At 45.2% G+C, this 15,508-nt stretch overlaps 2 protein-coding genes across 7 annotated transcripts in view; one reads left to right on the top strand and one right to left on the bottom strand.

Annotated features, from left to right (window-relative positions):
• The window catches only part of LOC131897952 (vomeronasal type-2 receptor 116-like), a 93,360-nt gene that overhangs the window by 59,820 nt on the left and 18,032 nt on the right, over window positions 1–15,508 (bottom strand). The window lies entirely within an intron of this gene.
• LOC131897812 (disks large homolog 5-like) lies at window positions 2,322–14,301 on the top strand. 6 transcript variants are annotated; one of them, XM_059248764.1, is made up of 7 exons: window positions 2,325–2,540; window positions 5,046–5,205; window positions 6,769–6,900; window positions 7,971–8,154; window positions 11,994–12,109; window positions 13,241–13,335; window positions 13,506–14,301. In XM_059248764.1, exons 1-7 carry the CDS (start codon window positions 2,441–2,443, stop codon window positions 13,673–13,675), a joined length of 957 nt encoding a protein of 318 aa, XP_059104747.1. In that variant the 5' UTR covers window positions 2,325–2,440; the 3' UTR covers window positions 13,676–14,301. The 6 variants fall into 6 exon arrangements, with proteins under 6 accessions (XP_059104752.1, XP_059104750.1, XP_059104747.1 ...); XM_059248765.1 differs by having other exon boundaries at window positions 2,327–2,513; XM_059248766.1 differs by lacking the exon at window positions 2,325–2,540 and adding an exon at window positions 2,582–2,701.

Genomic DNA, 15,508 nt, shown 5'->3' with positions numbered 1-15,508 from the left:
GGGTAACACTAACCAAGCAAGTGAAGGACCTATATGACAAGAACTTTAAGTCCCTGAAAAAAGAAATTGAAGAAGATCTCAGAAAATGGAAAGATCTCCCATGCTCATGGATAGATAGGACTAACATAGTAAAAATGGCAATCTTACCAAAAGCAATCTACAGATTCAATGCAATCCCCATTAAAATACCAACACAGTTCTTCACAGACCTGGAAAGAATAATACTCAACTTCATATGGAAAAACAAAAATCCCAGGATAGCCAAAAGAATCCTGTACAATAACACAACCTCTGGAGGCATCACGATCCCTGACTTCAAGCTCTACTATAGAGCTACAGTAATAAAAACAGCTTGGTACTGGCATAAAAGCATATCTTTAAAGTATATAAGCTGATTTAATTCTGTAGTTTTTTTCTGTTATCCAATGTCTCTCTGCAGCTGTTGCTCCTTTCTCATTAGCATTGAGAAAATTCAAAATTAATAGAGCATTATGTAATCTATTTCTGGGTTTTTTTTGTTACCCCTTTCTGTTTATTTAGCATATCCTTTAGAGTTCAATTTGATCTTTCTATGACTGCTTGGCCTGTAGGATTATGTGGTATAACTGTAATATGCTTTATATTGTAATAAGCAAAAAACTGTTTCATTTTAACAGAGACATATGCTGGAGCACTGTCAGTTTTAATTAATAGGAATACCCATGTTGGCCATAACTTCTGGCAAATGCGTGATTACTGAATCAGCTTTTTCAGAACTCAGAGCAGTTGCCCATTGAAATCTTGAGTAAGTATCAATAGTGTGGTGTACATATTTCAATTTCCCAAATTCTGCAAAGTGAAACACATCCATCTGCCAGATTTCATTTCTCTGAGTACCCTTTGGGTTACATTCTGCTGGTAATGGAGTCTGACTGTAAAAAGAACAAGTAGGACATTTCCTTATAATTTCCTTGGCTTGTTGCCAGGTTATGGATAAATCCTTTTTTAAATTTTTACTACTGACATGATACTTTTATGAAATTCTCTGGCCTCCAGCACATTTCCTATCAATAACTAATGATCTAGTCATTACCTTGTGCTAGAGGACCTGGGACACCCATATGGGATCCGATGTGAGTTATATATAAGGGATGCTTCCTATTCCTGATTATATCTATAAAAGCTAAAAGCTTAAAAAAGGCTCTAGTTCCTGGTCCTTATGCCTTTAATCCCAGGAAGTGATGGCAGGAAGCAGAAATGTATATAATGTGTGAGGACCAGGAACTAGAGCCTTTTTTAAGCTTTTAGCTTTTAGCAGCAATTCAGCTGAGATCCATTCAGATGAGGACTCAGAGGCTTCCAGTCTGAGGAAACAGGATTGGCTGAGAAATTGGTGAGCTGAGGTTAGCTATGGCTTGTTCTGTTTCTCTGATCTTTCAGCATTCACCCCAATACCTGGCTCCAGGTTTGTTTTTATTAATACGAACTGTTGAGATTTGTGCTACACATGGTCTACAAGACAAAATGACAGCCTACAGAATGGGAAAAGATCTTCACAAGCCCACATCTGACAGAGGGATGATCTCAAAAATATATAAGGAACTCAAGGAACTAGACATCAAATTACCAAATAATCCAATTTTAAAAATGGGGTACAGATCTAAACAGAGAATTTGAAACAGAAGAATATTAAATTGCAAAAGGAAATTTAAGGAATTACTCAAAATCCTTAGCCATCAGGGAAATGCAAATCAAAATGACATTGATACCATCTTACACCTGTCGGAATGACTAAGATCGAATCCATTAATGACAGCTTATGTTGGAGACGATGTGGAGCAAGGGGAACACTCCTCCACTGTTGATGGAGTACATACTTGCACAGCCACTCAGGAAATCAGTACGGCAGTACCTCAGAAAGTTAGGAATCTACCTACATTAAGACACAGCTCTACCACTCTTGGGCATATACCCAAAAGATGCTCAATCATGCCACAGGTCACTTGCTCAACCATGTTTATAGCAGCATTATTCTTAATAGCCAGAACCAGGAAACAACCTAGATGGCCCTCAACTGAAAGATATAATAATATAAATGTGTTACCTTTACACAATGGAATATTACTCAGTGGTAAAAAAAAAAATAGTGACACCATGAAATTTGTAGGCAAATGGATGGAACTAGATACTCAGGGAGGTAACACAGACACGAGAGACAAATATGGTATGTGCTCACTCTTAAATGGATATTAAATGCAAAGCAAAGAGTAGCAGGGATGTAACAGATATACCATGTGACATCAGCACATGAACATTCTACTGTATCCTGGAGAGCCCTGGCATTCCATGTGATGTCACCAGTGTTGTGGTAACGCCAACTGTCATTGGGGCATTTGTGCAGTGTCTCGTGTTTCACCTACAGACATGCTGACTAGACTGAACAGGATTCTTGGGAGACAGGATGGAGAGAGAGCACAGGGAGATAAGAGGAAGGCAGAAGGAAGATGGCCTTCAGTCTCCATGTCACACACCAAGTAATAAATGGTTCTGGGGAAAGCGCAGTGAGTCCTGGAAAAGGGATGGTGAGCATCTTGAAGGAAGAAGGCTTCAGCTGATCCTTTCAGGAGTGGGGCTCAGGAGGGGAGAGTTTCTGAGAAGCAATGGGCCTATCCTGGTCCTCTGAGTTCTTCAAGAGCAGACCCAGAGATGAGGATTTTCTGTGGTTAGTTTGGCAGAGAGCCAGGGATGGGCAAACTGCAGCTGCTCTGTTAAGGGCCCTCTGCTTTCACACTGAGTGGGAAGGAAGCACAGAGGGACTAAAGAGGTTTCAGTTCCAGCCCTGCACTTCACCCACACTGAATGTCTTTTGGTGTGTGTCACCAATAACAGGGAGAGTAAAGTCCCCTGGCCAGAGCTAGAGAGTCTCACATTTTAAATAACAACCACTAGCAGGGCAGGAGCCCCCAAGTATTGCTGCATGTCAGTGATCCCTAAAGTTTCAGAGTTCCTGCCCTCTCACTAGCCAGTCCTCTTTCCTCTTCCTTAAGTGCAGGACTGGGACATCACTCTTCCTGTAAGTATTTGTTCTTGGTGACTGAGGGCTCACCTGGGGATGCCCAGTCCTTAGGTATTTTCAGTCGTACCTATCAGTAGTTGATAACACCTTTGCTAACAAAATGGCTGGAATGTATTCTGCTGAAGCTTTTGGCAAAAGTTTCATCATTACCTGTGTGACTTATAATTGTTCTGACAGGACCCACATAATCCTCCACCATCCCCATACATTGTAACTGCCCCGTGGATCTTCTCTGATGTGTTTGTTCAACTCATGGAACTGATCTTCCTTCCCCATTGTCCTGAGATAATTTCTTCACATCCTTAATTTCTCATCTTATTAGCTGGTGACCATCAGGATGAGAAGAGCCATTCCAGGGTGGTGTTTGGAAAATGAGTCTTGCTTTCCACACATGATGAACTATTGAATTAGAATGAACTAGATTCTAATGAATCAGAGAGATCTCAGGATTGGAAGGAGGAGGTTCTGAAGGTCTTCCCCTGTGTCTCAGGAAAGGCTCCTGGAAAGGGTAGCTTGGCTACTTTGGTGAATTGGGGAAGAGCTTGTTATCAGATAAGTGATGACCGTTGGCAGTGGCCCTAACAGTCCATTCTCTGGAAATTCTACTGTATCCTGGAGAGCCTGTGGCATCTTCTGTGAAATCACCAGTGTTGTGGCAATGCCAACTGCCCTCGAGGCATTCATTAAGTGCTTATATTGTTCACCAACTAACATGTTGGCAAGACTGATCACACTGATTGGCAGAGAGAGCCCTAGTTTCCTAAGGAGGAGGTGAGGCTAGAACTGGACCTTCTAGTAATGGGGTTCAGTAGCTGTAATCATCTGAAGCAATGGGCCTATGCTGCTTATCTGGGTTCCTAAAGATCAGATCCAAGGTGGAGGATTCCTGATAGTTAGTTGGCAGAGGGCCAGGGATGGTCAAGGCTGCAGCTGCTGTGCTGTGACCAGCTTCAGTTCATTCTGAGTGGCAAAGAATGCAACAGGAGGCGCAGAACCACTAATGCAGTGTCAGAATGGGATGTTGTTGTACTTTATTCTCAGGGGGTTTCATGGATATCTGATGTAAATACCAAGGAGGGAAATTTTCCATCCACGTACCCAGGTCTGAGACATTCAGTTCCTTTTAGTCATGGACACAGGTTATCAGGGCTATGAGGTGAAAAGCACTAGGGACTCCTGAACTTCCTTGCATCACATCAGTATAGCATGAATCTTAACAATTCTTATTAATAAAATCAAACTTGAGCCAGGTATTGAGGTGAATGCTGGAATATCAGAGAATCAGAACAAGCCACAGCTTCCTCACCTCGACAGTTGCTCAGCTGATCCTGTTTCCTCAGACTGGAAGCTTCTGTGTCCTCATCCCAATGGCTCTCAGCAGAACTGCTGCTCAAAAGCCTGAACGCTTAACCAGCCAAATGCTTAACCAGCCAAAAGCTTCTAGTTTCTGGTCCTCATGCCTTATATACCTTTCTGCTTTCTGCCATCACTCCCTGGGATTAAAGGCGTGAGTCACCATGCCTGGCTGTTTCCAATGTGGCCTTGAATTCACAGAGATCCAAAGGGATTTCTGCCTCTGGAATGCTAGGATTAAAGGCGTGAGTGCCAACACTTTCTATCCTCTGTATATAGTGGCTGTTCCTTTATCTGAACTCAGATAAGTTTATTAAGGTGCACAATATTTTGGGGAACACAATACCACCACATATCAGGTATGAGCTGACAATTCCAAATCAACATGGCTGGCCTTGCTTATGTCTTCCAGGGCCAGTGGGGCTACAGTAGGGGCTGAGGCATATATCTACCCTTAGAGACTGGAGACAGACACATGGCTTAAGAGTCCAGCTTAAGGAGAGCTGCTCTGATCTTTGAGGGCTTCACTGGGTTCCATGCATTTCCTCTTCCTCAGGCCTCCTCTTGGGACTCCACATGATCTTCTTGGCTTATGCCATTCATCTGTACAAATTCACTTGTGTTTATGTATCTACAGGGACTGCTAGGAAGGCATCATCCACACCCTTCTTCCTCACTGAGCAGGAGCAGCAGCTGAACCAGGTGGAAAAACTGAAACTTCAGCTACAGATGATGACCAATGACAGGAATGAACTGAGTGAATTCCTGGCCCATTACAACAACGAGTTGAACAACAGGTATTCATCATGCCCTGTTCTCTGGTGAATGTCTTGACCCCACTATGTCAATTCCAGCAGTCCTTGGGTCACTGGAAGCTGCACCTGCAGGGTGATCTGCACAAACAAATTTTCCTGAATGCATCTGAGAGGCAGAACTGAAGCCTGTAGGAGTGAGATGGGACACAGGCTGTTCTGATTCCTCCTTCTGAAAACCAGAGCCTGTGGCCTGAATCACAATCCACAGAGAGGGGCAGTAGGGTGGAAGATCACAACATGCATTTCAAGAGGCCTTGACAGGTGTTGGCTTGTCGGAGATGCTGGGTGCTCTGAGTTTAACCTGAGTCTCTGTATTTGACAAGATATTTATTTTTGCTTGTTGCTCTGGGAGCAGCTTGAAGGGCCTGGTGGTCCTACTTGGTCCATCTGTGTGTGACTGGAAGGCCTGGTGTCCGTCCGTGCTCCTCTCTGGTCTTGTTCCTTGTACTGTGAGACAATGCCACCTACCTGCATTTCTCTGACATCCTAATTGTGTGTGGGTTTGTGTGCGTGTGAATTGCCCTCTAAGGGGACAAACATCACAAACATGGCAGTGGCAAGTTTTGCCCTTTTCAGTTCCCTCTCTCTTGATAAACCATTAGATTATATTCCTAAATTTAGTCCCCAAAGTTCATTCCCTTTTGTGGACACTGACTCGTTCTTGAAAATAATACCAAAGTCCAACCATCAAAATTCATTACTCGGCTACACTTGCCAACCTGTCCAATCAGATCTCAGCTACTCACCCTAGCACAGATTTAACCTTTCTATTTAAAATCCCACTGCTGAAAAAAGCCTGCTGCATGTTGTCTGCCTTTACCTGATCCAGAGGCGGGCTCCCAACGGCATGCTTGCCCTGCTGGGGAGATACATCTCTTTGTGCTGAGGATTTGGTGTCTTAGTGTGTTCTGTACTGTCTCTGAGAGGCTCCCTTACAGTGCGCGTGTGTGTGTGTGTGTGTGTGTGTGTGTGTGTGTGTGTGTCCCTTCAGATCTTGTGAGTTAGAGATTGATAGTAGGCCTGAGGATTTGCCTGTTTCAAAGATTTCAGGTGATAGAAGTGCTGAGACCGGGGAGCTCCACTTTGAGCATCACTCTTCTCAGTCTTTGTGCTCACCCTGGTGCCTCAATGGAATCCCCTTGGGAGTTTATAAAGCCATCCTCATGGAGTGCCTCCTCCATGGCAATACTGATGATGAGTTCTGGGTATCCTTGTAAGGACAAAGCATTTCTGTTCTCACGACAGTGGAAATGTCATTGCAGATTTCAGGTAGGCCCATGCCGGACCTTCTTAGAGAGCTTGTCTACCTCTCCAGGCCAACTGAGGGAGCTCCTGTAGCCCTCTCTCCCTCCCTGCTGACACCCAGCCTTTCCTGGCCCTGGGGCGGGGTAGCAAGTCTAATGCACATCAGGAGTTCCCAGTACATAAGATTCAGGGTGTGACATCCAGTAGGCTAGGGTAGTGCAAAATACAACCTTAATTCATGGGGTCCCTGAGGCCTGTATTCACAGGGTTCTTTGCTCCTGGGGCTATGCCCCACCACAGGCTTAACTGTGAACATGAGATGCAGAACACAGAGCAAAAGAAGGATATGTCAGATGTGAAGAAATTACCCAAAGAGATTAGTGAGGCCTTGTACAAGTGCACAGAGCTGAGTGAGAAGACCAAAACCTACCGGTGAGTGCCTGACTTGGGTGGACTCCAGAACTTGGTAAAGACTGCTTCTTGTTGTCTGAGGTTTCTCCAGTCCTGCCCAACCCAGCTGTCAGGAGGAATCTGTCCCACCTGCCTCCTGCAGCCAAATGGCCCAAATAAACACGCAGAGGCTCACATTACTTACAAACTGTATGGCCAATGGCTTAAGTTTCAGGCTAGCTAGCTCTATCATCCTAAATTAACCCACTTCTATTAATCTGTGTTTCCCACATGGCTGCTGCACTGCCAGGCTGCTGGCAGGTTGCTCCTTGGGTGGCAGCTGGCATCTCCTCCACCTCTGCCTTCTCTGTCTCTCCTGGATTTTCCTGCCAGGCTCCATCCTGCCTTGCCATAGGCCAAAGTATCTTATTTATTAACCAATGGGAGCAATACATATTCACAGCATACAGAAAGACATCCCACAGCATCTTCTTCCCTTCTCCACCTCTGAACCAAAGTGAGGGCTGTGGTTCTAGTCTGTTTACCTCTTAGCAAGAAGCCTGCCTTATAGCTCTTGGACTTGTGCCTCCTAGACTGAGTTCTCCTAAGTGTGAAGAGTCTGAGAGCCCCTCCCAACATCTTCCTGTCAGCTTCTGGAACTTCTAGACAGAAAACATGGTTTGCACCATGGTTTCTGTGGCTCTGGCAGGAGCTTACAGAGCTGGTTTCTGTGGGACACATGGATGCAATGTATTCCCGATGAGTCTTCTGTCTCCCTCAGAGCATGGTTTCCCTCTACCTGCCCATGTTTTTTTTCCCAATACTGTGAACAGTTAAGCACCAGGGTGTGTGTGTGCATGGGAGGGAGCAGATCCAGTCTTCAGAGGTACATGGATCCCTTTTGCTGTCAGGGTCTTCAGAAGTAGTGTAAATCTTCCTGGAATTTGGCTATTCTCTGGCTTTGGCCTGCACCTGAGTGATGCTGGCAGGGCTAATGTGGGCTCCAGTCCAGGGCTGTTGGGGATGGGGACATGGGACCTTGCAGGAATCATGGTATTAGGAGGCAGGAGTGCAGATGGAGGTGGAGCTCATCATTTTTGGTGATATTTCAGCACCCTTTACAGTCAGCACCTGAGTGAACAGACTCAGCTCAAGGAAAAAGTGAGAATGTTGCTAGAGGACAAGAAAAAGCTGCAGGGGGAGCAGATTTTACTACAAGAGTCCTGTGAGGAGGCAAAGAGGCTCTGTGAAGAGGCCCATGAGAAGATCTATGACCTCTGGACAAGGCAGCTGCAGGTATGTTGAAGCAGCAGGTCCAAACTGCCCACCAGTCTGACCATACACATACATATACTCACACCCATGTAACCATCTACTCACTTATCCAACTGACCCATCCCATCCAATAGTTCATTTCTGTGATCACTCACAAGTCTTTCTGGGGAGTTAGCCTCTTAGAGCAAGCAAACCCTACTGCTCTGCTGGAAGCCGCAGTCCACTGAGGGAGATGGGTAAGTCACAACCACTCACTTGTACGTCAGTACGGGAGGAGCCATGCTATGATGGAGCTACAGAGATCTGAGTGAGTCAGGTCAAGAGTGGGTCTCATTTGCTTGGCAGGGATCATGTGAGATCAGAGGCAGACACAGCATGGAAGGAGGATCGCCCCCTGAAAAAGCCAAATGACTGGGGCTCACGGACATCTTTTTGGGTGTCATATGGCATTTTATCCTCTTGTTCCCAGACTGCCATGGTGTTCTCTTTACCTGGCCAAGCTCTTGGTTCACAGTGACAGAAACTAAATTAACAGCTTGTCAATACTGTTTGCTGTGAGTGGCATTGACCAGTTCTCCCACCCTGTATCTTATATTCAGAAGCTCACTGGATGACCAGGGATGTGGCAAGGGCTTATGACAGGCGGGGGTCAGGGTGGCAGATTTGAGCCAACTGCATCAACATAGCCTGCAGAAACACAGCATGCTTCCCCAGGCTTTTTTAGTCCAAAATGATGCAGAACTGTGGGACTCACTTATAACAGGTAGTGTGAGGAGTCTTAATCCAACTGTAATGTCATCCTCATCCACTGTGATGTCCTCCTCACTGCGTTCTGATCACTGATGATTTGAGGGGTGTGTGTCTGTGTGTGAGTATGCCTGTCTGAGGGTGCATTCATCTGTGGATGTTTTGGAAGGCCTGATGATGACATCGAGTGTCCTCTGTTGCTTTCTCCCTTATTCCCTTCAGCCTGGGTCTCTCACTGAACCTGAAAATTTCTGTTCTGGCTAAGCTGGATAGCCACAGATCTTTGGATCTCCTGACTCCTCACAGTAGAGCGTCCTGTCTTTTTCTGTCTCATCTCTTTGTAAAAGGTTAATTTTGTCAGAAAGAGAACTGACTTGTTAGTTTCTCTTAATTTTTAAACATTTTTATTACGTTGGAATTAATGCGTCTTGTAATAAATAACAAAAATCAAACAATGGAGCTACTTTAGAAATAAAAAGTAGACTTCTTTTCTTTCACAGCATAGAGGTAACTTCTCAGGAAAGGTCTGGTTTGTCTTACTGGCTTCACAACATGGAACCTGACATTTTGATGTTCACACTACCATGTACATGTCTGTGTCTTAGAACAGATTCCAACTCATAGTTGTATAGAGGGCTGCATTTTAGAAAAGTGCTGTGGATGACCTTACAAGCCTTCTACTGACTGTCCTGGGGCTGTTTTCATGTAATGTGCACTGTAATGACAATGGGTGACTTCCATTCTCTGGTGCTGTCAATGTCTTCTGTGGAGGCGTCTGGCTAAGTTTAGTGAGGAGACTATGATGGGTCAACTTCAATCTATCGGGAGGCTTCCTGTCCCGTCCTCTTCCACCGGCACTTGGTCTTGTGTGGTCCAACTCAGCTGTGCAAAGGTTGTTACTTATCTGTACAATCAGTGAGTCTGGTGATAACAACTTCCCTGGGAAGGGAAATAAGTTCAGGCCAGGGCAGAAGAGCTTGACTGAGTCTAAGAGGCCTGTAGACAGCAGGGAGGACCCACTACCTCCCCCTGGAGTAGAAAAGGTGCTGCAACATTCTAGTCTTCTCCCTTGCCTTTCTTGATTCAAGAAAGGTGTGTGTGTGTGTGTGTGTGTGTGTGTGTGTGTGTGTGTGTCTGTATGTTGTCTTATGTGTATCTTTGTGGGTATGGGAACATGTGTTTGAGCCTCTATGTGTATGTTCACTCTCTCATGGAACAATGGAACATCTTTAAGAATGACAGAGATGGATCTCAATGAGAAATTATTGTGTCTAATCTGGTTAGTACCACTTTGCCTCAGTCAAAGAACAGATGGAGCTGCCCATCCTTCTGCATGTCCACATAGCTAACTAAATATGAAAGGCCACATAACTGATGCAAGCTAAAAGTTTTTCAGGTATTTGTAGAGGCAGAATTATTTTTCTGCAAAGAAATTCTCTGGAGAAAAACAAAGTAATGGGGTCCACGAAGGTGAGAAAGAGGCTACTGAGAGGCAGCAAAGGTGCCTGAGGGTGTGTGTCCTTCTCTGCTCTGGGTGAATGGTGGCTGACCACTGATGACTTCCCTGCATCCTGTTTTGTTTTTCTCCTCATCGCCTGCTGCCATTTTCCTTTCACCTCTGCCTAAACTTGGTTCAGCTAACCTGGTCCTAGGAGCTTGGCCTGGACTTTATTCTCAGAGAAATTCTGAACTGCAGAGGTGCTTGTGGCCGCATCCCAGCCCAGCAGAAGTCTGACAGCTGTGCTGAGGTGTGAGAAGAGGTTGTCTCAGAGCACCGCTTAGGCTCGTCATACTCTCAAGTACCCGCTCCATGTTGTGTCTGCAGCACTCAGAGACTGCTTTTATTCCAAACTTCTTCATACTGAGTTAAAATCAGCCTGATGGAGAGTTGGGAGAAATGAGAACTCTCAGACATTGATAGTGGTGTAAGATGGTGCAGCCCTGTGAGAAGCTATGTACAATTATTCAGAAAGTGGAACTGCAGTCTTCAGGTGGAGCATTGATTCCACAATGGAAAGCGGTGTCCCCAGAGAATAGGGGACAACAGGGACACAGCAGGACTCATCAGAACACCCCAACTAGAAATTCTTCAGATACCCATCACTGATGAGTGAAAACATACAATGTGGTCCATGGGATATTGTTAAGTATGGAATAATTTATGCAATCATTTGGCCATGAGTTAGTCAACCTTCTGTTACTCAAAGAAATCCCTGACACAATCATCTTTCTTGGAGGAAAGGTTACTACAGACTCCTGATTGTAGAGATTTTCTAGTTTTCTGGGCTCATTCCTTTGGGCCTAAATTGAGGCAACCTGTGGTATAGAGAGCTTCTTTAGGAGGAAGCTGCCCTCCTTGGAGGCACTGGGAAGCACTGATTGAGAGCAAGGGGCTGGTCCACTGCCATCCAGTGGTCCTGTGTTGGGGAACTAAGCCTTCCATGCACAGACTGGGGAACTTGCTAGGAGAGCTTAGATTACGGATCAAGGAACCCTGGTGTTCACCTGTCTGTGTACAGGTTTTCAAGGCAAGCACTACATTGACTTATCTGCCCACTGAGTTCTTCTCCCAGGGTCACCAGGCATGCACATGTTATACAGACACACAGGCAGGCTGAACACCTGCACATATAAACTAAAAATAAACTGAAAAATTATCAAAACTGAGTGAAAGTACACAATCTTGTCCACATCCCTGTGCTCAGAGCATCCTGTGTTTCCTGCCTCTGGGCTGGAATATTGGTAGAGAGGGTGTACGTCAAGGAAAGGTAACTTTCTTCTCCATAGTATCCCAGGTGATCTCTTCTTACATTAGTGTTACCTGGGAAACTAAGCATGGATGGAATGTAGTGTGCTTGTATGTGTGCATCCATGTACATGTGTGTGCTGGAGAGAGAGAGAGAGACAGAGACAGAGACAGAGAGACAGAGAGAGAGACAGAGAGAGTGAGTGTGTATGTGTGTGTGTGCGCGCGCGCGTGTGTGCATGCGTGCGTGTGTGTGCGTGCGTGCGTGCGTGCGTGCGTGCGTGTGTGTGTGTGTGTGCGTGTGCATGCATGTTTATGTACATGGTGAGGACAACCTCCCCTAAAAACACAATCTTCTAATGACTAGGAACATCAAAGACTTCAGGAAAATCTTCAGTCCCTGATGAAGCAGAAGGAGCTGCTCACCCGGCAAAGGGACTTGGCAGTAAAGCTGCAGCATCACTTCACTGTGTCCCAGATGAGGTAGGAGCCCAGGCTTCCAGAAGCAGGTGGATCTAGGTGGGTCCGCTGTACCTGGATCTCCATCCTCTTTGGGTCTTGTCAGTTGGCAAAGCTCCCAGCCACAGGCAGGGAAAGAACCCCTCAGTGTCGTTGCTGGCTCAGTCAACAGGAACTTATGACCAGGAAGCAATATGCTTCTCCTTGGTCTTTTGGGGACTGTGTCCCCTTCTTCCTTTCCGAGACCTCTAGTATGCTCTAGTATCTCATCTCTTAGATTAGATCTCCCCACAAATATTGCCATGGCAGCCAGAAACCTAGAAAGGAGGATCATTGATCGAGAAGGAAAGTGTGTCCTCCTGCATCTTTTCCATCAGGAACATCACGTTTAGAGATATTTGTCCACCCTTTGCAGATTTGCATACAGCACACTCCTGCTGACTGCAGGCTTTCTGCAGTGTTTATCAGTTTCTCATAAGAAGATTTACTCTGGTCATAAACAGAGCAGGAGATGACAAGTTAATCCCATGCAGGGTTCTGAGCTGTAGAAATAACCAGAGCCTTCTCTGCATTACTGTGTAGGCTCCACTAGAGGGCAGGCATGGAGTTTTCCAGGAGGTTCACATTCACCTGGTATCTAATCAGGGCCACGGATATCTTTCCTGACCTGTGCCTAAGACCTTGCCATACTGATATTTCTCCAAAATGATGTCTTTGGACTGTTGGAGAAATATGATGTTGTTTTTTTTCTTTTTTTTCTTTTTTTTTTTTTTTTCTCTCCGAGACAGGGTTTCTCTGTGTAGCTTTGGAGCCTGTCCTGGAACTCACTCTGTAGCCCAGGCTGGCCTCGAACTCACAGAGATCCGCCTGGCTCTGCCTCCCGAGTGCTGGGATTAAAGGCATGTGCCACCACTGCCCGGCTGATGTTGTTTTTTTCTAATTCAGCACAGTATGTATTCACCAGTTCAACTTGTAGCAGTTTTTAAAAGCTGAGAGAAAAAATCCTGCCTAGGTGCTCTCTAACTGCTTTTGCTTGGGGAAGCAGGAAATGAACTCAGCTGAAAGGTAATGCTCGATTGTCTAGCTGAGTAGAGCTGGTAGGCGCTCAAACCAGGTCCCCACCAGGCTTGTGTCCCAGCTGCCTTCCTCCCCTAGGTTTGAAAACCTCCAGCAGGAACTGGAGCAGACCACAGCCCAGGAAGAGAGCCTCCTGCAGATGGAGCTGCTGGGGCAGAAACACTATGATCCAGGCAAGTAAGCCACCATTGAGCCCCATCCCCAGTAGCCAGGGTGTTCATGGGGTGTGTTTTCTTCCTTAACTTTTTTTTTTACTAGGGATGAATAGGCCCTGATTTTTCTTGACAGTGGCACAGCAAAACTGTTTCTAAATCCTGTTTTCTTTACTGATTTTCCCTGACAGCACCTCTTCAGAAAACTGAGAAGGCTGGAAGAAGCCAGAGACACCTTGAAGGCATGACATTCTACACTCCGGGCTCACGGCCTCCTCAGAAATTGCCACCTCTTTTCAGCTGTGAACTCACTAGTGAGGCAAATATCAACCTACCATCAGGTGATCCAGCCACAATCTGATCCACATCTGTGGCTCACTATTCCCAGAGAAAAGATTGTATCAGAAATAGTCTGAGACTCAGAGAACACAACACAAATTACTAAGAACCCTGACATCCATCAGCACATGGCCCCAGTGAGGGGCAAAACAACATGGAAGAGGAAATGTGGGTGAGCAAGAGTTCTTCTGTCAGCTTTCTATCAAGGGCTTTGACAAGCTCACTCCATTGTGATGTAAATCTGACAAGGAAGATGGTGTTAACATCACACTGCTATCCAGTCATGGCATAAGATTCTCTCTAGTGCAGTGCTGAAGCTGACGCCATGTCACGTGCTAGTGTTGCTGAAGATAACTCACTGCAGAGAATAAGCCAGTTCCTCACCTCATTTGCTCTTCCATAATAAAATTCCAAATGATCCTGAAATTTGCTTAATTTCTTTTGGTTATATGTTGGGATATTTATGCTTTGGATTTTGGTTTTCTTCATTTTGGTTTAAGGTTTTGTTAACTTTTGTTATTTCTTTTATTCTTGTCATTGTTTTAATAGTTTGCTAAGGCTATACATTGTATCTAAGGACTGCTGTTTTGAAAGCCCCCATTGAGTAAAATGAATGTATTTTATGAATAAAACGAAATTTCAGCTTCACTCTGAGACTCTTCTTTAGTTAGATGAGGTTTCACACTGCTGCAAACCCTGAACTCACAGGCTTGGATGTATCTCAGTAAGTTCCAGGAATTTTGGGCTGCACAAGGATATCCCAGTCATGGGTCTCAGGGCTATACAGGGGGATGGCACCTTGGATGTGGATGGAATAGCCTACTCCACTACATAATAGAAAAACTAGACATATGGTATCCTTGATGTTGTATATTTAGCTGCCAGTAAAATGTGGTACACTGTACACACATGTTCACGAAATCATCATGTAGACCAAATTAAAAGAAAACACAAGTATATTGATCTAGGCCTCTCAGGAAATAAGAACATTCATTAATATTGTATAAAAGAAATCAGAAAATGAAAAGCAATCTGCCTCTGGTTTTCTTGAAATATAACATGAATGAGAACAGAACAGAAGAGATAATTTCCTGCAAGACATGTTGGGATACTTTGTGGTGCTTTTCTTTACACTTAAGGGTGTTTGGCCACCATGTACATGCAGTTCCCACACAGGCCAGGTGAGGACAGATTCCACCTGGAATTTAAGTTAAAGAGGTTTGTTAGCCGTCCTGTGGGTCTTCTGAGACAGCAATAAATGCTCTTCATGGATGGGCCATCTCTCCAGTCCCTGCAATTGACCTTGTCCTCCCAGCCATGTGTGCTGTCTTAGGTGGATTGGATCTCTCCTAACCAAAGACTAAAGTTTCTTGAAACCTGTAGGGAGAGGTATGCTAATAGTCTTAGGCTGCCACACATCCATGCAAGGCTCTCATATGTTCAGGATCCTGCCCCAGTATAACTGACTGTCAGACTCGAACAGATTTGCTAGATCTCTTCTAGGTTGACAAAACCTATAAAGCCTGTCTGATGAAATGCAGAAATGAGAAGACCGTCCTGGGGGTGGAGGTGGGCTGAGGAATCCCTCTTGATGGTCCAGATAAGCAATGTTGGGAGGAACCTCATGACTAGGTGGAGTGGATGAAGCCTGCATCAGGGGCCACATGTGTCTGGTGCAGAGTGATTCTGTGCAAGACTAAAAAAAGGAGAGAGGTGGTTGATGCTGCTCTTTTCCCACAGCAGATCTCAGATCATATTAAGAAAGTTCTTCCAGATGACTGATTGACTCTTGTGAAGCTCCTCTGGCATAGATCTGACTCCTGAGACTGAGAATGAGGCAGAGTGTTCATGTGTA

Source organism: Peromyscus eremicus, chromosome 23 (genome assembly GCF_949786415.1).
Source record: "Peromyscus eremicus chromosome 23, PerEre_H2_v1, whole genome shotgun sequence".
Classification (NCBI taxonomy): Eukaryota; Metazoa; Chordata; class Mammalia; order Rodentia; family Cricetidae; genus Peromyscus; species Peromyscus eremicus.
This window is presented reverse-complemented; position numbering and strand designations above follow the sequence as displayed.